Here is a 23,936-nt window from a genome sequence, read left to right as displayed (position 1 = left end):
TTGAGTTTTGCTTCAAGCTTTGCCACAAAAAGGTTTTCATTATAAACATGTGACTTAAATACAGTTTCCATACCAAATATATAAAAATAGTCATTTTTTGATAAATAATTGAACAAATTGATTTACATTATACAATGTGCAGTGACTAACCTTCTGCTATCAGCTGTAGTTGACTGATTGTCTAGGAGACAGCATGCAGCGATAATTGTCCCTGTGCCTTGGCAGCACAGACAAATGAACCAGCAGGACACCTGACCACCCAGAGCTAACTGTCCAATCCATAATCCATCTGGGATATTTCAATTGAGACTTGAAAAAAAAAACCTTTGCTTTAGGGAAGAATCACCTCCACCACAAAAGCCATTTTTATTCCCTTGCCCTTGATTTCCAGCTGTCCTGAGGCTGCAAGTTCTGGGATCGCCCTCGGTGTTTGCAGGCCAGACAAGCAAACTAGTTTTGTGCTCAAATAGTTATAGATTCATAAGCATGCTCCTGAAAACTGTTTTCTCACTTTTTTCTCCACTGGAGATTAATCTTTTATTTTGTTATCACTTTATTTCAAATAAAGTTCAATTCCAGCATTCCCCTGAAGTTATTTTCTGTGACTGTTACCTCTGCAATATCAGTGGAATGCAGAAGAACAAAGCACTGATGCAATAATATTAATATATTTATAACTGACAGCTGCAGGCCATGCTTTTCAGTACTTGTTTATCGATTCATCGCTATTATTACACGTTAATGGTGCTGTCATCCTTAAATTTGTGTGTACCCGCCACAACTTCTGCCATGTTTGATAAAGAGATACCTGCCATCCCCTCAAGTTCCCAGGAATCTGGCGAATTTCCAAGGTCTGATGAACTGACTGGGCCCATGTTGGAGCTGCTACTCTCCTCAGACTTGCAGGGGAACACCAGTGGGATTGATCTCTCAGGCGATGAACTTGCCGAAGATGAAAGGGTTACTGAAATGGACTGAAGAGGGGTTAACATGCTGTCAGAATGTGGAGACACACATTTTACAAGTGGCAAGTGATCACCCTGGGACGACTGGCAATGCTGAGAATGAACTGGCGTGGACAAGTTGTGGTACTGATCAATTTCCATCGGTCTTTGTGAAATCATTCCTTTTCCTTGAGAGTTACCGTATTGAACACCCGGATCCAAAGACCACAAGCCGGGCGCTATTGTGCTTTGCGATGAGTTTGCTGTAGTGCAAGAGGCTGGCCCTGCCTGCATATGAAAACAAGGTTGATGTGATGTCCAAGCCATTCTTGGTTTCAAGTTGTCCACTGAAGAGGCCATGTGAGCACCATGAACAGGCCAGAAAGGTGTGTTTTTCTGTGCTGCCAAAAGGCCTTCCAAAAGATGCATTATATTGTGTAGGTCTTTGCCTAATTGAGACACTTCTTGAGTTAGGTTACTCATCTGTAAAATAAAATAAAGTACCAAGTCACTACTTTTGTTGACATAGTGCAATCAGACCGAGAAATACAGGCAATAATGTACTGCACATGAGCACTGACAAGACATTTTTCTTGTTAGAACATGCGACTGCAACTCTAGTCTGTGCTCTTTTTGATAAATTTGATCAAGTTTTCTGCACATAAAATTCACTCTGGATATGCTGACAATGCATATGCCCTTGGGATTAATTAGAGTTATGTACATCATCATCATCATCATAGGCAGTCTCTTGAACGAGAATGACTTGTTCCAACTGAGTTCACAGATGTTTCAATGAAGGACCCGATATTCCAGTCCTGAACTCCAATTGAAGGGTGGAAAATGCCTGTGCGTGGACTTTTTTAACGAGTGGTGCCCATTGCACATCAGACACCACATGGGCTTGACAGAGCTAGGCCTTTATCCAGTGGCAAGGGTTAACCAGGACGATTGGAGGTCTGTTGCACGGACCTAGTGCGCACTCATATTGCAGTGTGTGCTGGCTTGTGCATGGGCCAATGACGAGATAATCTGTTTTTGTTATATTGATTGAGGGTAAATATTGGTAAGGACACCGGAGATAACTCCCCTGCTCTTCTTCAAAAGGGTACAGTGGTATAGTGGTTATGGTACTTGAACAACCCAGAGTTCATGCGTTCAAATCCCAGCATGGCAAATTGTGAAACTGAATTCAATGTACACCTGATAATTTTGGGACTGGCACTAATTGTAAACTAATTGCCCTGTGGAAATATAGACCATCCCTGACTGACTCATTCTGTAATAACACGGGTAGTAGGAGCACTCAATGTTCCAAGCATAGTTTTCACACCCCCTCCTCCTCGGTCAGGAGTGTTTGTACCTGCTCATTGTTACCAAAAAGACTGCAACATCTACTGGAAACTTAAACCCATTTTTGTGACAGCATGTAAATTTGAACAAGTGAAAAAATAATGCTCAAAGTGCACAGTGCTCTAGTTAGACCCCAGAGTACTGTGTCACCGAGACACAAGGGGCCTGATAGTCTGCATCCCAGAGTACTTAAGGAAGTGGCCCTAGAAATAGTGAATGCATTGGTGGTCATTTTCCAACAGTTTATTGACTCTGGATCAGTTCCTATGGACTGGAGGGTTGCTAATGTAACACCACTTTTTAAAAAAGGAGGGAGAGAGAAAGCGAGTAATTATAGACCAGTTAGCCTGACATCAGGGGAACATGTTGGAATCAGTTATTAAAGATGAAATAGCAGCGCATTTGGAAAGCAGTGACAGGATTGGTCCAAGTCAGCATGGATTTATGAAAGGGAAATCCTGCTTGACAAATCTTCTAGAATTTTTTGAGGATGTAACTAATAGAGTGGACAAGGGAGAACCAGTGGATGTGGTGTATTTGGACTTTCAAAAGGCTTTTGACAAGGTCCCACACAAGAGATTGGTGTGCAAAATCAAAGCACATGGTATTGGGGGTAATCTACTGACGTGGATAGGGAACTGGTTGGTAGACAGTAAGCAGAGAGTCGGGATAAACAGGTCCTTTTCAGAATGGCAGGCAGTGACTAGTGGGGTGCCGCAGGGCTCAGTGCTGGGACCCCAGCTATTTACAATATACATTAATGATTTAGATGAAGGAATTGAGTGTAATATCTCCAAATTTGCAGACGACACTAAGCTGGGTGACGTGTGAGCTGTGAGGAGGACGCTAAGAGGCTGCAGGGTAACTTGGACAGGTTAGGTGAGTGGGCAAATACATGGCAGATGCAGTATAATGTGGATAAATGTGAGGTTATCCATTTTGGTGGCAAAAACACGAAGGCAGAATATTATCTGAATGGCGGCAGATTAGGAAAAGGGGAGGTGCAACGAGACCTGGGTGTCATGGTTCATCAGTCATTGAAAGTTGGCATGCAGGTACAGCAGGCGGTGAAGAAGACAAATGGTATGTTGGCCTTCATAGCTAGGGGATTTGAGTATAGGAGCAGGGAGGTCTTACTGCAGTTGTATAGGGCCTTGGTGAGGCCTCACCTGGAATATTGTGTTCAGTTTTGGTCTCCTAATCTGAGGAAGGACGTTCTTGCTATTGAGGGAGTGCAGCGAAGGTTCACCAGACTGATTCCCGGGATGGCAGGAATGACATATGAGGAGAGACTGCATCGACTGGGCCTGTATTCACTGGAGTTTAGAAGGATGAGAGGGGATCTCTTAGAAATATATAAAATTCTGACAGGTTAGATGCAGGAAGAATGTTCCTGATTCTGGGGAAGCCCAGAACCAGGGGACACAGTCTAAGGATAAGGGGTAAGCCATTTAGGACTGAGATGAGGAGAAACTTCTTCACTCAGAGAGTTGTTAACCTGTGGAATTCTCTACCTCAGAGTTTTGTTAATGCCAGTTCATTGGATATATTCAAGAGGGAGTTACATATGGCCCTTACGGCTAAAGTGATAAAGGGGTATGGAGAGAAAGCAGGAAAGGGGTACTGAGGTGAATGATCAGCCATGATCTTATTGAATGGTGGTGCAGGCTCGAAGGGCCGAATGGCCTACTCCTGCAGCTATTTTCTATGTTTCTATGTTTCAATCCTGGGAAGCTGTGCAGAAAAGAGCCAGAAAACTAAAGGACTCAAAGGACTGGGAAGAAAGACGAGATAACATTGGGCTTTTCAATCTTGAAGGAAGGTGAACGTTTACTGTAGGACCATACAAGATAGTAGATCATACAGAAAAAGTAAATCCGAAACACTAAGCTGTGAGCTAAATTGTGAATGGCAAATGTAGAATCTAGAAATGCTTCTTTGCAAAAAGAATTGGCCATACATGGATTGGACTGCCAGGTAGTGTTTGGTGGTAGAATTATTGACGCAACAGCTAGTTGGTGTGATTGCCGGGGTTGCGGAGGTGGGGGGGGGGGAGCGGCGGGTGTCTTTTTTGCTGGATAGATAAGCTAGGATGGCACATATGCCCTTCTTCATCCACAACTATTGTTAAAGAGCTTTAAAGTCTGTTTTTAAATTGCTGATGTAAAAAACAGATTTTTGGGCACGCTTTTCAGTTTTTATTTTTAGCTTTAAACACCAGAAGAAAATCGGGTTAAAATCAGCCCAAATAAATCAAGTTAAAAAAAAAATCAGTTTTTAGTTTGAACTTCAAGAGTGCTACAGGCACGAACTAGTCTGCAGTCTATCTCTGTATGCTCTGTGGCATCATCAAAGGCGCTGGAACAAAGTACTGTTTTGATAAGTGGTGCACTAACTTTGCTCCATGCACTGTCATAGGTTAATGACTGGGAAATACCACATAAATTCAGATAACAGCAAGGGTAGCTGCAAGGTGAGATCTGGTTCTAATAGTGTTAATATAATGTTCTTGTATTTATTATTTTGACATTTTTATTAGGTAAAGGTGTCAAGGGATATGGATCAAAGACAGGTAAATGGAGTTGAGGTGCAGATCAGCCATGATCTAATTGGAAAAAAAAATAAAAACTTCCATTTATATAGCATCTTTCAAAATCTCAGGATATCCAAAAACGTTTTACAGCCAATGAAGTGTAGTCACTGTTGTAATGTAGTCAACATGGCGGCCAATTTGCACACAGCAAGGTTGCATTAATTGTAATGTGACAGTATCCAGATAAATCTTTATTTAGTGATTCTTAAGTGCAGAATAAATCCACAGGACTGTATTGTAAGCTCAAACTGTTTTGACTTTGGTCTCTTTATTCAAACCCCAGAGTGGAGAAGCAGCATGGTGAATCACCTTTTAGACCTGCTTGTCCCAGAGTGCACAGGTGACCCTTAGGTCTCCCACAGGTGTGCCCCCTAGTGGTAAGTCTTTACATACAAACATAACATCACTCCCCCCTCCCCAAAGTCTTATGTACAAGTTATTTGCAAGTTGAGGTGATCTGGCGCCCTGCGTCCTTGGGTCGATCGCCTGGGTTGAAGTCCTGACGTGGTGGGTTCATCCTTGTGGTCAACGGCAAGGTCGATTGTGTTGGTGGGCCGCTGGGGGCAGGTCCTTTCACAGTGATTCCTGGTTATCTGTAGTTCGCAGTTTGGTCTGGTCCAAATGCTTTCTGCGTTTGCCCAGTACATGGTTTCACAATCAAACGCTCCATTTTCATCACAAACACTCCATTCCCCTCTTTGGCTAATACAGTGCTAGCGGCCCATCTGGGGCCCAGAACATGGTCTACATCATTTATTCTGATGTCGCGTAGAGGAGCCATGTGATCATGGTACATGCTCTGCTGATAGCATATGGAAGGCTCGATTCTGTGTGATTCTGTCTGGTGACTGCGTAGCACCCGGGATAGCCGGGTCTGTAGGGAGTCTACCGTGACACATGTGGTGCTTGGCTTTATGATTTGGGCTGCCCGCTCTGGACTATTGTTGCTGACCCTAAGGTTTGGCAAGTCCAGGATGGCCGATATGGCCTTGAGACTTTCAGTAGTGGCGGGAGGCCGCGTGGTCCCCGTGGATCCTAGGCCATGGTATGGAGGCCCTGGACCACCGACTGTGTGTAGCCTCCCTGCCTTGCTTTGCAACGTTGCAGGGTTGCCCCATCGGGGGCAATCTGATGGGATGAGCCTTTCGTTTTTGCGACGGATAAGCTGCAGCATCCCGTCTAGCGGTTCACCGTTGGCAGGTGGTAACGTGGGAGCCTGGCTGGTCCAGGTCCTAAACTGGGGAGCCGTTACAGTTGGAACCTCGCTTTCTAGCACTTCCATGACAACGAGTAGGTCTGCAGGCTGCGCTGTTTCCACCCCGGTGGTGGGCAACGGTAGCCAGCTGAGGGCATCAATGCCGTTCTCAGTGCCTGGTCCGTGGCGGATCATATTACAGTGCACAGACATGGTTAGACATGCTCAAAACAAAACATCGATAATGATGCCTCTGCTCTCCCAAAACTGTGGGACGGGCAGCTTGTCTGACTCGAGCAAATATTGGGACACTCTTTGGTACGTTTCTTCTGTCCCGTGGACCCAAGCTACTGCCTTGGTTAACTTATTGGATTTATGTATAACCGGTTGGGGCTTGCCCGCTACTTTGGCATGCTGCACAACACGCCCGACCCCGTGTGCTAACACATCACTTGCTACAAGTACTTTGTCAGATACATATACGACCGGTTGGTGTTCGCCCGCGACTTTGGCTTGTTGTAAGGTACCCCCGACCCCATATGATAATACATCATTGGCCGTGAAAGACTGTTCACATGAGTTACATAGTGCAAACAACTTGTTGGAATGTAGTGGGTTCCTGGCCTTTTCAGCGGCCGCCCCTTTACCTTTGCACCAAACCCAGTCGTCTTCCTTGCTGGGCAACACATTCCTCTGTTTCGTTGCGGTGACATCCCGTGGTCTGGACGCTCTCTCGTTCCATGATCTGGACGCACTTTCGTCCCGTGGTCTGAACGCACTCTCGTCCTGTGGTCTGGACGCACTTTCGTCCCATGGTCTGGAGGCACACTCATCCGTGTCCGTGATGCCGACTGCTGTGATCTTCCTCCCCAGGGATTTTGCCTCTGGCGTCGGGAAGACACATTCAGATCATTTCGGCCGGAGTCCCACTCTGCATGGTCGACCTGGAGCCTCTTCCATTGTCGTGAAGAGGTCGGCGGCTTTGGGTGGTGGGTACCGCGCCTGTACCACTGCTCGGTCGATCTTCACCTCCTCATGGTTTTGATGAGCGGCCTGTGCCGCGGGGATCTGCAAATGGATCTGCACTTCGATGTCTGGTTCAGCTGAAGGTGGGGGTTTGCTCAGCCTTTGAGCAGGGGAGACGTCGTTCGCTGGAGAGAGTACGCAGAGGTCTTCCCAGTTCCATTGAATCTTCCCCATCCACCTCCTACCAAGCCTGGGCTATCGTGATGGCCTTGCTCATATCTAGGGATTCGGCAGTCAGCAGTTTGTGAAGAATGACATCGTGGCCAATTCCAAGCACGAAAAAGTACCGCAACATTTCCCCCAAAGATCCTGCAAATTCGCACTGTCCCACAAGGCGTCTTGGGTCGGCGACAAAGCTCGCCACGTTCTGGCCCCAGAACGATGGTGCGTGTAAAAGCGATACCTGGCCATTAAGATGCTCTACTGCGGCTTGAAGTGTTCCCGAACCAGCATACAAAGCTCTGTGTAAGTCTTGTCCGTTGGTTTGACCGGTGCCAGCAGATTTTTGAGGAGGCCATATATCGAAGACCCACAGACGGTGAGGAGAATCGCCCTGCGTTTGATCGCCGTCTCAGCCTTGTCCAGTTCGTTGGCCACGAAGTACTGGTCAAGGCGCTCAATGAAGGCAGCAGCAAAGAGTGGCATTCGTGAGTTTGGTAAGTGTGTGAGTTCAGGCAAGTGGGGGTGGCAGGTGCTGTTTTGTCTTGGTTTCCTACCAGTGCTGACACTAGAGCAGCTGATAAGGAGTGCGAGAGTAGGAGACGGAGGCCCAGAGACCAGCCCAACCAGCTGCAGACAAAGATAGAGGGGTGCGAAATCGAGAGGTGACATCACAGCCAAGCTGGTAAGTGGTTGGCTGTTCGACTGGTAAGTATAACTCTCTTTTAGACTGACTTTTAGATTGGTTTAATTGGCAGCGAACTACTAAGCAGCTGTTTGGTGTTTAAGTAAATTTTAGTCAGTAAATTAATTTAAGGGTTAAGTCATGGCAGGAGAGCTCGGACCCATGCCATGCTCCTCCTGTGCTATGTGGGAAGTCAGACTACTATGTGTGCAGGAAGTGTGTCCAGCTGCAGCTCCTGACAGACCGCATGATGGCACTGACCGGATGGATTCACTCTGGAGCATGTACGATGCTGAGAATGTTGTGGATAGCACATTTAGTGAGTTGGTCACACCGCAGGTAAGGGTTAGGACAGATAGTGAATGGGTGACCAAGAGACAAGGCAAGAGCAGGAAGGTAGTGCAGGAGTCCCCTGCGGTCATCTTCCTCCAAAGCAGATATACCGTTTTGGATACTGTTGGGGGAGATGACTTACCAGGGGAAGGCACCAGCAGCCAGGTCCATGGCACCATGGGTGGCTTTGCTGCACAGAAGGGCGGGAAAAAGAGTGGGAGAGCTAAAGTGATAGGGGACTCTATTGTAAGGGGAATAGATAGGAGTTTCTGCAGCCGCAACCGAGACTCCAGGATGGTATGTTGCCTCCCTGGTGCAAGGGTCAAGGATGTCTCAGAACAGCTGCAGAGCATTCTGGAGAGGGAGGGTGAACGGCCAGTTGTCGTGGTACATGTAGGTACCAATGATATAGGTAAGAAGCGGGAAGAGGTCCTACAAGTTGAATTTAAGGAGCTAGGAGTTAAATTAAAAAGTAGAACCTCAAAGGTAGTAATCTCTGGATTGCTACCAGTGCCATGTGCTAATCAGAGTAGAGGGAGCAGGATAGTTAGAATAAATACGTGGATTGAGCAGTGGTGCAAGAGGGAGGGATTCAAATTCCTGCGACATTGGAACCAGTTCTGGGGGAAGTGGGACCTGTACAAAAGGGATGGTCTGCACTTGGGCAGGACTGGAACTGATGTCCTCAGGGTAACATTTGCTAAAGCAGTTCGGGAGTGTTTAAACTAATATGGCAGGGGGATGGGAACCTATGCAGCGAGATAGGGCGAAGTAATATGGAGTCAGAAACAGATGGTAGAAAGGTAAAAAGCAATAGTGGAAGGCGGTGTAAACAAAGGCAAGAAACAAAAAGGGCCACACTACATCATAATTCTAAAAGGACAAAGGGTTTTAAAAAAAACAAGCCTGAAGGCTCTGTGTCTTAATGCAAGGAGTATCCGTAATAAAGTGGATGAATTAACTGTGCAAATAGATGTTAACAGATATGATGTGATTGGGACTACAGAGACATGGCTCCAGGATGATCAGGGCTGGAACTCAACATCCTAGAGTATTCAACATTCAGGAAGGATAGAATAAAAGGAAAAGAAGGTGGGGTAGCATTGCTGGTTAAAGAGGAGTGTAATGCAACAGTTAGGAAGGACATTAGCTTGGATAATGTGGAATCTATATGGGTAGAGCTGCAGAACACCAAAGGGCAAAAAACGTTAGTGGGAGTTATGTACAGACCTCCAAACAGTAGTAGTGATGTTGGGGAGGGCATCAAACAGGAAATTAGGGATGCATGCAATAAAGGTGCAGCAGTTATCATGGGTGACTTTAATATGCATATAGATTGGGCTAACCAAACTGGAAGCAATATGGTGGAGGAGGATTTCCTGGAGTGCATAAGGGATGGTTTTTTTGACCAATATGTCGAGGAACCAACTAGGGGGTAGGCCATCTTAGACTGGGTGTTGTGTAATGAGAGAGGATTAATTAGCGATCTCGTTGTGCGATGCCCCTTGGGGAAGAGTGACCATAATATGATGGAATTCTACATTAGGATGGAGAATGAAACAGTTAATTCAGAGACCATGGTCCAGAACTTAAAGAAGGGTAACTTTGAAGGTATGAGGCGTGAATTGGCTAGGATAGATTGGCGAATGATACTTAAGGGGTTGACTGTGGATGGACAATGGCAGACATTTAGAGACCGCATGGATGAAGTACAACAATTGTACATCCCTGTCTGGTGTAAAAATAAAAAAGGGAAGGTGGCTCAAGCGTGGCTATCTAGGGAAATCAGGGATACTATTAAAACCAAGGAAGTGGCATACAAATTGGCCAGAAAAGGAGCTGCAAAGCGCTCGAGAATAGCGCGTTTTTTTTCTGGCGCCGTTTTAGGCGCGAAAAACGGGTGCCCAGCTTGGAGGGGCACCCGTTTTTTATCCTGTGGAAACTTGGGCCCATTATCTGGCATTATATACTTTCTATAATTTAAACACTTTTACAAATTTTATTTTAGTGTGAAGGATTGAAATTTACATCTTAAAATGTGGAATTTCTTTAAAGAAAGAGGAAAAGAATTGCAAATGCTGTAAAACAAACAAAACCAAAAAATCCTGGAAATACATCGGTCAGTCAGCACCTATAGAGAGAAAAGACAAGTTAAAATTTTGAGTGTGTACCTTTGAGTATAATGTTTCTGTACATTACAGTAACTGGGTATACGTACATAAGCTATCATTTTTGAGTCTTACTTTAACACACCGGAACATGGATGTTGCAGGCGAGGTCCTGATGATTTATTGGATAAGTGGATAACCACATGATAATGAAGAAGAAAGCTGCGGACTGCAAGAAGATATCAATCAACTAGTCAGGTGGACAGAATGGTGGCAAATGAAATTTAATCTGGAGAAGTGTGAGGTAATTCATTTGGGGAGGGCTAACAAGGAAAGGGAATACACATTAAATGGTAAGACACTGAGAAGTGTAGAGGAATAAAGGGACCTTGGAGTGCATGTCCACAGATCCCTGAAAATAGCAGGCCAGGTAGATAAGGTGGTTCAGAAGGCATACAGAATGCTTGCCTTTATTAGCCGAGGCATAGAATACAAGAGCTGGGGGTGGGTGGGGTTATGCTTGAACTGGATAAAACACTGGTTAGGCCACAGCTGTAGTACTGCGTGCAGTTCTGATCACCATTACAGGAAGGATGTGATTGCACTGGAGAGGGTACAGAGGAGGTTTACGAGGATTTTGCCAGGAGTGGAGAATTTTAGCTTTGAGGACAGATTCGATAGGCTAGGTTTGTTTTCCTTGGAACAGAAGAGGCTGAGGGGAGACCTCATTGAGGTGTATAAAATTATGAGGGGCCTAGATATAGTGGATAGAAAGGGCCTATTTCCCTTAGCAGAGGGGTCAACAACCAAGGGGCATAAATTTAAAGTAATTGGTGGAAGTTGAGAGGGTTTTTGAGGGGAAATTTCTTCATACAGAGGGTTGTGAGAGTCTGGAACTCACTGCCTGAAAAGGGTGGTAGAGGCAGAAATCCTCACCACATTTAAAAAGTACTTGGATGTGCACTTCAAGTGCCTGCAGGGTTACGGACCTCGAGCTAGAAAGTGGGATTAGGCTGGATAGTCTCTTGTTGGCCGGCGCGGACACGATGGGCCGAAATCGCCTCCTTCTGTGCCGTAAACATCTATGATTCTATGAAATAGCAGCGAACCCAGGGACTGGGAGAAATTTAGAACTCAGCAGAGGAGGACAAAAGCTTTGATTAGGTCAGGGAAAATAGAGTACGAGAGGAAGCTTGCAGGGAACATTAAGACAGACTGCAAAAGCTTCTATAGATATGTAAAGAGAAAAAGGTTAGTAAAGACAAACATAGGTCCCTTGCAGTCAGAATCAGGGGAAGTCATAACGGGGAACAAAGAAATGGCAGACCAATTGAACAAGTACTTTGGTTCGGTATTCACTAAGGAGGACACAAACAACCTTCCGGATATAAAAGGGGTCAGAGGGTCTAGTAAGAAGGAGGAACTGAGGGAAATCCTTATTAGTCGGGAAATTGTGTTGGGGAAATTGATGGGATTGAAGGCCGATAAATCCCCAGGGCCTGATGGACTGCATCCCAGATTACTTAAGGAAGTGGCCTTGGAAATAGCGGATGCATTGACAATCATTTTCCAACATTCCATAGACTCTGAATCAGTTCCTATGGAGTGGAGGGTAGCCAATGTAACCCCACTTTTTAAAAAAGGAGGGAGGGAGAAAACAGGGAATTATAGACCGGTCAGCCTGACATCGGTAGTGGGTAAAATAATGGAATCAATTATTAAGGATGTCATAGCAGCGCATTTGGAAAGAGGTGATATGATAGGTCCAAGTCAGCATGGATTTGTGAAAGGGAAATCATGCTTGACAAATCTTCTGGAATTTTTTGAGGATGTTTCCAGTAGAGTGGACAAGGGAGAACCAGTTGATGTGGTGTATTTGGACTCTCAGAAGGCTTTCGACAAGGTCCCACACAAGAGATTAATGCGCAAAGATAAAGCACATGGGATTGGGGGTAGTGTGCTGACGTGGATTGAGAACTGGTTGGCAGACAGGAAGCAAAGAGCAGGAGTAAATGGGTACTTTTCAGAATGGCAGGCAGTGACTAGTGGGGTACCGCAAGGTTCTGTGCTGGGGCCCCAGCTGTTTACATTGTACATTAATGATTTAGACGAGGGGATTAAATGTAGTATCTCCAAATTTGCAGATGACAGTAAGTTGGGTGGCAGTGTGAGCTGCGAGGAGGATGCCATGAGGCTGCAGAGTGACTTGGATATGTTAGGTGAGTGGGCAAATGCATGGTAGATGAAGTATAATGTGGATAAATGTGAGGTTATCCACTTTGGTGGTAAAAACAGAGAGACAGACTATTATCTGAATGGTGACAGATTAGGAAAAGGGGAGATGCAACGAGACCTGGGTGTCATGGTACATCACTCATTGAAGGTTGGCATGCAGGTACAGCAAGCGGTTAAGAAAACAAATGGCATGTTGGCCTTCATAGCGAGGGGATTTGAGTACAGGGGCAGGGAGGTGTTACTACAGTTGTACAGGGCCTTGGTGAGGCCACACCTGGAGTATTGTATACAGTTTTGGTCTCCTAACTTGAGGAAGGACATTCTTGCTATTGAGGGAGTGCAGGAAGGTTCACCAAATTGATTCCCGGGATGGCGGGACTGACATATCAAGAAAGGCTCAATCAACTGGGCTTGTATTCACTGGAGTTCAGAAGAATGAGAGGGGATCTCAAAGAAATGTTTAAAATTCTGACGGGTTTAGACAGGTTAGATGCAGGAAGAATGTTCCCAATATTGGGGAAGTCCAGAACCAGGAGTCACAGTCTAAGGTTAAGGGGTAAGCCATTTAGGACCGAGATGAGGAGAAACTTCTTCACCCAGAGAGTGGTGAACTTGTGGAATTCTCTAACACAGTAAGTTGTTGAGGCCAATTCACTAAATATATTCAAAAAGGAGTTAGATGTAGTCCTTACTGCTAGGGGGATCAAGAGGTATAGCGAGAAAGCAGGAATGGGGTACTGAAGTTGCATGTTCAGCCATGAACTCATTGAATGGCAGTGCAGGCTTGAAGGGCCGAATGGCCTACTCCTGCACCTATTTTCTATGTTTCTATGTTTCTATGATCACCCTCAACAATTCTCTCAAGAATACCAATGGCAGCCGTTACCGCGTGAAAGTTCGTGATCAGTTACTCGTCGCCAATTTGTTATGTTCAGAATAATTCCACAGGACTGTATTGACCTTGGTCTCTTTATTCAGAGTTCATAGTGGAGAAGCAGCATGGTGGATCACCTTTTATACGTGCTTGCCCCAGGTTGCACAGGTGACCCTTAGGTCTCCCACAGGTATGACCCTATTGGCAAGTCTTACATATTGGTGAGGTTTACATACATACATAACAGTGATATTAGTTGAAGGATAGATATTGGCCAGGACACCGGGGAGAACTCTCCTGCTTTTCTTCGAAATAGTGGCATAGGATCTTTTACTTCCACCAGAGAGGGCAGACAGAGCCTCGGTTTGATGCCTTATCTGAAAGACAGCATCTCTGACAGTGCAGCACTCCATCAGTACTGGCACTGGAGTGTCATCTTATTTTGAGCTCAAAGGCTGGATATTGCCCTTCGTCCCGATTGGCAGCAGTAACCTTCCGGGTCCGGGACTTCCTGCGACTGGCCCGGAAATCCCGCCCCTGACATGGAATTGGGCCGTGCGCCCCTCAAAGGGCCCTCCGCTTCCTTGGAGGCGCGCTCCCAAGGCTACAACGCCCCTCAGCTTCAATTAAAGGGGAAGGCTGCTGGGCATTCTGCAGGCCCTTTGGTGGTCACCAATGATGTGATCGACCAGGCCAACAGTGCGGCACCCAAAATGGAGCACTGGGCTGCCCGGTCGATGCAAGGGCCGCTATTGTCATGCCGCCACAAGAGTCGGGCGACAAATAAAAATGGCGGCCTGCGGCGCCAAAGGCCCCTCCTGGCCCATGGGGCAATTACTCCCGCGGGGCGCAAAGGGTTCGGCGCAGGCAGAGAATGGTCGGCGCACACGGCGATGATGCCATCGCTAGTGCTCGTCGGCCCGGGACGCTAATTGTCGGGGTAGCGTCCCTCAAACTTCCAGGGCAATTTCCCTGGAGGCACTAGCGCCCCCCTCCCCCAGCGAAAACACCATCGCTATAAAAAGGGGCAATTTCGCCCCCCAAGTGTCTGGAATGGGACTTGAACAGGTTTGAGGGGATGAATGTTCTAATCTTGTTTCTTTGTTCCTATTAACGAAGTGAGCACAGAAAATTATACATCCTTTATGTGTATATGGCCTACATTGGCTCTTGGTTAAGCAATGCCTCAATTTCAAAATTATCATCCATGTTTTCAAAGCCCTCCATGGCCTTTCCCGTCCCTATCTCTAATCTCCTCCAGCCCCACAATCACCACCCCCGCCCCCCTCCCCACACCCAGAGATGTCGGCGCTCCTCTAATTGTGCCCTCTTGTGCATCCCTGATTATAATCGCTCAACCACTGGTGGCCATGCCTTCTGTTGCCTCAGCCCTCAGCTCTGGAATTCCCTACCTAAACCTCTCTGCCTCTCTTTCTTTCTTCAAGGCGCTTCTTAAAACCTATCTCTTTAAGCAAGCTTTTGGTCATCTGCCCTAATTTCTCCTTATGTAGCTCGGGGTCAAATCTTTTGTCTCATAATACTCCTGTGAAGCACCTTGGGACATTTCACTACGTTAAAGGCGTTATATAAATACAAGCTATTGTTGTTGTTGTTGTACATTCTCAGAAATTAACAGTTCCCAATCTATCTGTATGAGTAGCATCTAATATGGATTAGAGAATGCTTACCACGTGGTTTTATCAGCATTGTGAATTCATTCCGTTGAATTATAGCTTATGATGCATTCTAATTTTGAAAGTATTCATTAACAATATATCACCTCACACAAAACAGATTTTCAGTCTGCAAACCAATCTCAGCATATTTTAGCATAGTATTTTTCTTCCTTTCTTTGATGTCATGCTTCTTTTTAAGCTGAGCAAGCTTGTTGAGGGACATCCTGACTTTAAGCAGCTGTTTGCATACAGGGCCAGCTGCCTGACTCCACAACCTGGAAGTTTCCCATCTGGGAGACTCGATGCAGCCTATCATAGATTCATACAGTACCGGAGGCCACTTACCCACCGTGTCTGCGCTGGCTCATTGTAACAGCTATCCAATTAGTCTCAATTCCCCTACTTTTTCCCCATAGCCCTGCAAATTTCTCCTTTTCAAGGAAATGCCCAAATCCCTTTTGAAAGTTACTTCTGAATCTGCTTCTACCACCCTTCCAGATAGTGCATTCCAGATCATAATAGCTCGCTGCTAATATAATTCCTTCTCATTGCCCACTTTCAGCTTTTGCCAATTATTACCTGTTGTGTATTAACTGTTAGACTGAGTACTGTTTAACTCTAAGAGGTATGACATTGGCTCTGCTTTATTAAGGCCCAAAGTGACTAATATACAAAATGGCTAGCCTTTTATACCTGGGCTGCATACACATGCATGCAGCCCAATGGCCTCCAACAGTGACGCCATCTAGTGGCTAGTGATCCTGAAAGTACATACATGACAATACCCTCCTCTGAGATATTAACACAGTCTTTTACAAATTGAAAAGGTCTGGTGTTTTACGCTCCCGGGTTGACCGTCTCAGTTCAACTCCAGCCTTGGGTAATTGTTCAGAGTTTGTTGTGACAGGTGGCTGGGTGGCTGACCTGGTGGGAGTGGCAATGGCCATGTCAGGGATTGAAAGTCCATTTTTCATTGAACATGTCAGTGATTGAAAGTCCCAATTCACTGATTGCCAATTAGTCCTCTGATGACTGGGGGTATTTTGGTTGTTCGTTGATTGTCTCTTCCTCCGACTGTTCTGGTTCGTCTGTGTGCCGCAGCTTGGTCTGATCCATATGTTTCCTGCATGTTTGCCCATTTTTGAGTTTGACAGTAAATACTCTGTTGCCCTCCTTGGCCATGACAGTACCAGCGATCCACTTGGGACCCTGCCCATAATTCAGAACATATACAGGATCATTTACAGAAATATCGCGTGATACCCTTGTTGACTTTGTCTTCTATATTCAACATGGTTATTCAAGTCAGGGTGTACAAGAGATAGCTTGGTCTTAAGACCTCTCTTCATCATTAGTTCAGCAGGTGAGACCCCGGTAAGCGTGTGTGGTCTTGTCCTGTAACTAAGAAGTATGCATGACAGGCGGGTCTGCAGTGAGGCTTGGGTTACTCACTTCATACTCTGCTTTATGATTTGGACAGCACGTTCTGCTTGCCCATTGGATGCAGGTTTGAATGGTGCTGACTTACATGTTTGATACCATTGAGTTTCATGAACTCTTGAAACTCCTGACTGGTGAAGCACAATCCGTTGTCGCTAACAACGACGTCAGGCAGACCATGTGTCGCGAACATGACACTGAGATTCTCAATGGTAGCTGTGGATGTGCTGGATGACATGATTATACACTCTATCCACTTCGAATATGCATCCACCACAACTAAAAGCATCGTCCCCAGGAAGAGACCTGCAAAGTCTATGTGGATCCTGGACCATGGTTGGACGGCCATGACCACAGATTCAGTGGCGATTTTGCTGGTGCTTTGCTGAGCTCCATGCAAGTGTTGCACTGATGCACACACGATTCCAGCTCAGAGTCAATTCCCGGCCATCATGCATGAGACCTGGCGATGGCTTTTATCATTACAATGCCGGGATGTGTGCTATGTAGCTCATGTACAAATTTCTCTCTCCCTTTCTTGGGCATAACAACACGATTGCCCCACAGTATACAATCCAACTGAATAGACAGTTCGTCTTTGCGACGAATGTAAGGTTTGGTCTCCTCGCACATTTGCTTGTGTATGGCAAACCAATCACCTTTGACGCTGCAACTCTGCACCACCAATAAAATCGGGTCCTAGCTGGTCCAGGTCTTAACTCGTTGAGCTGTGACAGGGGTTCCTTCACTCTCAAAAGCATCCATAACTAACAATAGGTCCGCCGGTTGTGACATTTCCACCTCCGGTGTGGGCAACTGCAAACGGCTGAAAGAATCAGCACAATTCTCGGTGCCAGGTCTATGGCGAATGACATAATCATAAGCAGATAATGTCAGCACCCACCTCTGGATGCGGGATGAAGCATTGGTATTGATACCTTTGTTTTCAGAGAACAGTGAAATGAGCAGCTTGTGATCTGTCTTCAGTTCAAACCGAAGACCAAACAGGTACTGATGCATCTTTTTAACCCCATACACAGACTAATGCTTCTTTCTCGACCATGTTGTAGGCTTTTTCTGCTTTCGACAAACTTTTTGAAGCACACGTGACTGGTTGAAGTTTACCCGACTCATTAGCTTGTTGGAGTATGCAACCAGCTCCATATGACGAAGCATCACAGGCCAATACTAAACGTTTACATGGGTCATAATGTACCAGCAGCTTGTTAGAGCAAAGCAGATTAGTGGCTTTCTCAAAAGCTCTGCCTTGAGCCGCACTCCATACCCAGTTGACGTCTTTTCTTCGCAGCATATGCAGTGGTTCTAATAAGGTGATCAATTTAGGTAGGTAGTTACCAAAGTAGTTAAGTAGACCCAGGAACGAATGCAGCTCCGTCACATTCTGCGGCTTGGGTGCATTCTTGATGGCCTTGGTTTTCGCGTCCGTGGGCCTGATGCCGTCAGCAGCAATTTTCCTCCCCAGGAATTCGACCTCTGGTGCCATGAAGATGCACTTCGAGTGTTTCAGTCTGAGCCCCACTTTGTCCAGATGATAGAGAACCACTTCCAGGTTGTTCAGATGTTCCTCGGAGTCACGACTTGTGGTCAGGATGTCATCTTGGAACACGATGGTTCTGGAAATGGACTTCAGTAGATTTTCCATGTTCTTCTGAAATATTGCTGCAGCCGAGCGAATTCCAAAAGGGCACCTGTGGTAAATAAACAGTCTTTATGCGTGTTAATGCACATAAGTCTCTTCGACATCTCGACCAGCTCCTGTGTCATGTAGGGCGATGTCATGTCCAGTTTGTTGAATGACTTCCCCCCGGCTAGCGTTGCAAACAAGTCATTAGCCTTCGGTAACGGGTAGTGATCCTGTTTTGAAACCCTATTGATCGTAGCCTTGTAGTCTCCACAGATTCTGACTGTGCCATCACTTTTTAGCACAGTAATAATGGGGCTGGCCCATACATTAAATTCAAAACGGTGATATGATCCCTTCACGATGGAATCTGTCTAGTTCGATTTTGACCTTCTCCCTCATCATATACGGAACTGCCTGAGCTTTATGATGGACGGGTCTTGCATCCGAGTCCACGTGGATCTGCACCTTGGCTCCCGTGAAGTTGCCGATGCTGGTTTGAACAGCGAGGGGAACTTGCTCAGTACTTGGGCACATGTAGCTTTCTCCGATGACAATGCCTTGATGTCGTTCCAATCGCATCTGAATTTTTCAAGCCAGTTCCTGCCAAACAGCGTTGGGCCATTGCCTGGGACAATCCACAGCGGTAATTCGTGAACCACACCGTCATACGACACTTTAATTGTGGCACTGCCAATCACCGTTATGAGTTCTTTGGTGTACATGAGCAACTTGGCATTGACTGGACTGACAGCCTTAGTATCCCAGAGTTTGTCGAATGCCCTCTGGCTCATTATCGCTTGACTCGCCCCCGTGTCCAATTCCATCGATACCGGCACCCCATTAAATTTCACGTTGATCATTATCAGTTTGCTCTTAGTTAGGAATGAGTACAGTCCATACACTCCCTCCTCTGGTATCTCGGATTGCGCATCCGGATCTGCGCTAGTCTGACCATCATCCTCCACGCAGCATGCTTGCTCATCTGCGGACACTTGTGCTGGAGATGCCCCACTCTCAGACAGCCTTTGCAACTATATTGCTTAAATTGGCTGGTGCCGGTGATTTCCCCACAATGCCAACATGGAGAAATTGGATGCATTCCTACTTGCGGACTTTGGGCGGCCTCAGGTTTTGCATACCTAGTCGGGTAGACCCTGCCATGTGCCGCTCTGCTGAACGCCGAATCAATCATATTTACAGTACTTGCCGAGTTTCGATTTTTCACTGATATCTGCTTTAGACTTCTATCCGCCGTCATGCATGACTGAGCGATCATGATGGCCCTGTTGAAGTCCAACGTCTCCATCGCCAGTAGTTTACACAGGATCACCTCGTGGTTGATGCCGATTACAAAGAAGTCCCACAGCATGTCTGCCAACACAGCCCCGAACTTACACGGTCCCGCTAGACGTCTCAGGTCGGCAACGAATTCCATCGCATTCTGGCTCTCTGAGCGAACATGTGTGTAAAATCTGTATCTCGAGATGATGATGCCTTCGTCTGGATTAAGGTGGTCCTGTACCAGTGTACACAATTCTTCATACGTCTTCTCTGTTGGACTCACAGGCAGGAGTAGATTCTTTATCAGACCATAAATCTTTGGTCTGCAAACCGTGAGGAACACCGTCCGGCGTCGATCTGTGTCGCCGACCTCCTCCATTTTGTTGGCCACGAAGAACTGGCTCAAACGGCTCACAAAGTCTGGCCAATTTTCTCCTTCTACAAATCGCTCCAACAATCAAATTGTGCTCATTTTTGCATGCAAAGGTTTTTGTTGCCTTGCCGCCAAATGTTGTGTATGCAATAACTGTTAAACTGAGTACTGTTTAATTCCAAGTGGTATGACCTTGGCTCTGCTTTATTAAGGCCCAATGTAACTAATATACAAACTGTCTGGCCTTTTATACTTGGGCTGCACACACATGCGTGCAACCCAATGGCCTCCAACAGTGATGCCATCCAGTGGCTAGTGATCCCAAAAGTACATACATGACAGAACCTAGAATTAAAAAGGGGGTAATTTTAACCCCCAAAAAACATTTGGAATAATGTTGGGTGGGAAATTAAAACATTAAAAATCTGAAACAGCAATCCGACCTGCTTCAAACCCACCCACTTCCAGTTTCAACAGAGGCAGAAGGAGGGCGTGCTACCCATCCTCTCGCAGGAGGCGGGCCGGTCATTGAAACCTTTGAAGGAGGCTGCATGCCTACATTTTAACAGGATTTCTATTTTAACCCATGTTGGCCAGGTTTCCTGGGCTTCAGGAACCCAACTGGTAAAAGGAGGCAAGAATAGTCGGATCCATCAGATAAGTAGTTTTACGGCACTGCTTGTCAGCCAGGAGGAGCAGATGTGTTTCCTCCAGACCCAACTAGCTAACCAGTAAACAACCCCATCCTCCCCATGCCACCACGATCTCCCTGACACTCCCCACATCACCAACACCCCCCCCCCCCATTCTAGCTCATCTCTCCATCACCGACCCCCCCATCACAGATATCCCCATCACAGACCCCCACGATTTTCCCTAACACAAGCCGTCACCGACCTCCGTGCGATCACAAACCTCCCCATCCCCGAACCCCCGGTCTCCGAGTCTCCTCCCCACCCCCATCTCGGCCCTTGATCTCCGAACCCTCCCTCTCCGATCTCTCCCCAAACCTCATCGATCTCTGACCCCCCCCACTCTCCGATCTCTCCCCAAACCTCATCGATCTCTGACCCCCCCCACTCTCCGATCTCTCCCCAAACCCTCTCGATCTCTGACGCCCCCTCCGATCTCTCCCCAAACCCTCTCGATCTCTGACGCCCCCTCCAATCTCTCCCCAAACCCCATCGATCTCTGACCCCCCCACTCTCCGATCTCTCCCCAAACCCTCTCGATCTCTGACCCCCCCTCCGATCTCTCCCCAAACCCTCTCGATCTCTGACGCCCCCTCCAATCTCTCCCCAAACCCCATCGATCTCTGACCCCCCCACTCTCCGATCTCTCCCCAAACCCTCTCGATCTCTGACCCCCCCTCCGATCTCTCCCCAAACCCTCTCGATCTCTGACGCCCCCTCCAATCTCTCCCCAAACCCCATCGATCTCTGACCCCCCTCCGATCTCTCCCCAAACCCTCTCGATCTCTGACCCCCCCTCCGATCTCTCCCCAAACCCTCTCGATCTTTGACCCCCCCTCCGATCTCTCCCCAAACCCCATCGATCTCTGACCCCCCCTCCGATCTCTCCCCAAACCCTCTCGATCTCTGACCCCCCCTCCAATCTCTCCCCAAACCCTCTCGATCTCTGACCCCCCCTCCGATCTCTCCCCAAACTCTCTCAATCTCTGACCCTCCCTCCAATCTCTCCCCAAACCCTCTCGATCTCTGACCCCCTCCCCGATCTCTCCCCAAACCCTCTCCATCTCTGACCCCCCCTCCGATCTCTCCCCAAATCCTCTCCATCTCAACCCCCCCTCCGATCTCTCCCCAAACCCTCTCGATCTCCGACACCCCCTCCGATCTCTCCTCAAACCCTCTCGATCTCTGACCCCCCCTCCAATCTCTCCCCAAACCATCTCGATCTCTGACCCCTGCTCCCTCCGATCTCTCCCCAAACCCTCTCGATCTCCGACCCCCCAATCCGATCTCTCCCCAATCCCCCTCAATCTTCGACTACCCCTCCATCATCCTCAACTCTCCCAACATCGCCGGTGTTTATGCTCCACACGAGTCTCCTCCCACCTCTCTTCATCGAAACCTATCAGCATATCCTTCTATTCCTTTCTCCCTCATGTGTTTATCTAACTTTCCGTTAAATGCATCTACCTTATGCGCCTCAGCTACTCCATGTGGTAGCAAGTTCGATGTTTTTACCACTTGTTGGATAAAGATGTTTCACTTGAATTTCTTATTGGAGTTATCTTATATTTCTGGCCCCTATTTTTGTCTCCCCCACAAGTGGAAACATCTTTTCTACATCTACTTTATTAAATCCCTTCAAAATTTGAAAGATCTCTATTAGATCACCCCCCCCCCCCCCCCCCAGCCTTTTCGTTTCTAGAGAAAAAAGCCTCAGCCTGTTCAGCCTTTCCTGATAAGTATATCCTCTCAGTTCTGGTATTATGCTTGTGAATATTTTTTGCATCTTCTCTTGTACCTTTATATCATTTTTATAATATGGAGACCAGAACTGTGCACAGTACTTTAAATGTGGTCTAACCAAGGTGCCATACAAGTTTAACACAACTTCTCTGTTTTACATTTCTATCCTTTTGAAAATGAATCCCAGTGCTTGGTTTGCTTTTTCTTATGACCTTATTAACCTCTGTCGCTACCTTCAGTGGTGTATCTGTACCCTTAAAGCTTCCCGTAACCTTCTCTGCTCTAAGGTAAACAATCGCAGCTTCTCTCATCTCTCCACATACCTGAGATCCCTCATCCTTAGTAACATTCTGGTAAATCTCCTCTGCACCTGACCTCCCACAAACAAAACTATATCTGAAACCAGGAGTGGACTCAGAACATCTTAGAAAGCAAGAAACCTTCTGAGGCCATGAGAGAGGGCTGCCTGACACCTCCATGGCTGATGCAGGGGAGGTTGGCAAGGTATCTGTGCAACCTCCTAACCTTCTCCTCCCACTGAAGTGCCTTAAGAAATAGGCTCCTTATATCAGGAATTGATTTCTTGGAAATTGCGGTAATCCATAAAGCTGTCAGTTCCAGCGAATCAGAGTGTAGATGAGCAGGTCAGAATGTTTGAACATGGAGAATGCCCAGACAGATCAGGTTGCAATAGAGGGACATCCCAGTGCCAATTGACAGGCAGCAGATAAGAATTCAGAATTTCACAGCATTTTGTCAATGTTTTTTGATGTGTTAAAGTTTAATGCACAGATATATTTGGATATTAAATATTCAAATATATCTGTGCAGATGCCCATGTCAGGAGCAGATGCTCATGTCTAGAAATATGATCAAACCCTTCTGGAATTTATTACCTTTGCCTGCAGGACATTGTGGAGCCTTAGGAGCCAAAATTGCCCTCTGAATGAAAGGGGGCATACTCACCGTTCTTGGAGCGAGTAGAGCGAAATTCAGCTCTTTGAACTTTTTTTGGTGAAGTCGGGTTGTGGCGGGGCAGGAGTTTGTGGGGAGCAGGGCAGACGTCGGTATGTATCATCAGCATCACGCTGACACCTAGCAAGGTCCCTCCCCTTCAGTTAAAGGGAAGGGCCACTGCGAACTCTGCAGCCACGTTAGTGGCACCCTCTGGGCCAACAGGGGGGGTTTCGGCTGGGCCAGCAGTCCGGCACCCAAGAAACCCATGGCCGCCATTGTCAGGCCGACTTTGGAGTCAGCCGACAATTAAAATGAAATGCCGGCCATGGCAGTGCGCCCTCCCTTTTAAGGGTGGACGCTCCGCCCAGACCCAGGCAGCTTTCCAGAGGGGAAAGCTGTCGGGGGCACTGAGGGGCGGCTAATCCGCTCCTGCGGGGCGGAAAGGGGATCACCGCCAGTCGGTGGCCTGCATCCTAGGGTTTTAAAAGAAGTGGCTGCAGAGATAGTCGACGTATTTACTGAGGCGTACGAAAGCATGGTCCTTACACTAAACATCCGTAAGACAAAGGTCCTCCACCAGCCTGTCCTCGCCACACAGCACTTTCCCCCAGTCATCAAGAACAA

At 46.9% G+C, this 23,936-nt stretch overlaps 1 protein-coding gene across 1 annotated transcript in view; it reads right to left on the bottom strand.

Moving 5' to 3' along the window:
* Positions 1–731: 731 nt before the first annotated feature.
* The window catches only part of kcnh8 (potassium voltage-gated channel, subfamily H (eag-related), member 8), a 655,874-nt gene continuing 632,669 nt past the window's right edge, over positions 732–23,936 (bottom strand). The window contains exon 16 of the mRNA XM_070880041.1: positions 732–1,427. Coding sequence (XP_070736142.1) covers positions 732–1,427 — 696 coding nt within the window. The remainder of the gene's footprint in view (positions 1,428–23,936) is intronic.

The sequence above is a fragment of the Pristiophorus japonicus genome, chromosome 5 (assembly GCF_044704955.1).
Source record: "Pristiophorus japonicus isolate sPriJap1 chromosome 5, sPriJap1.hap1, whole genome shotgun sequence".
In the NCBI taxonomy this organism is placed as follows: Eukaryota; Metazoa; Chordata; class Chondrichthyes; family Pristiophoridae; genus Pristiophorus; species Pristiophorus japonicus.
The sequence above is the reverse complement of the archived record's forward strand: the minus strand, read 5'-3'. Positions and strand labels throughout refer to the sequence as shown.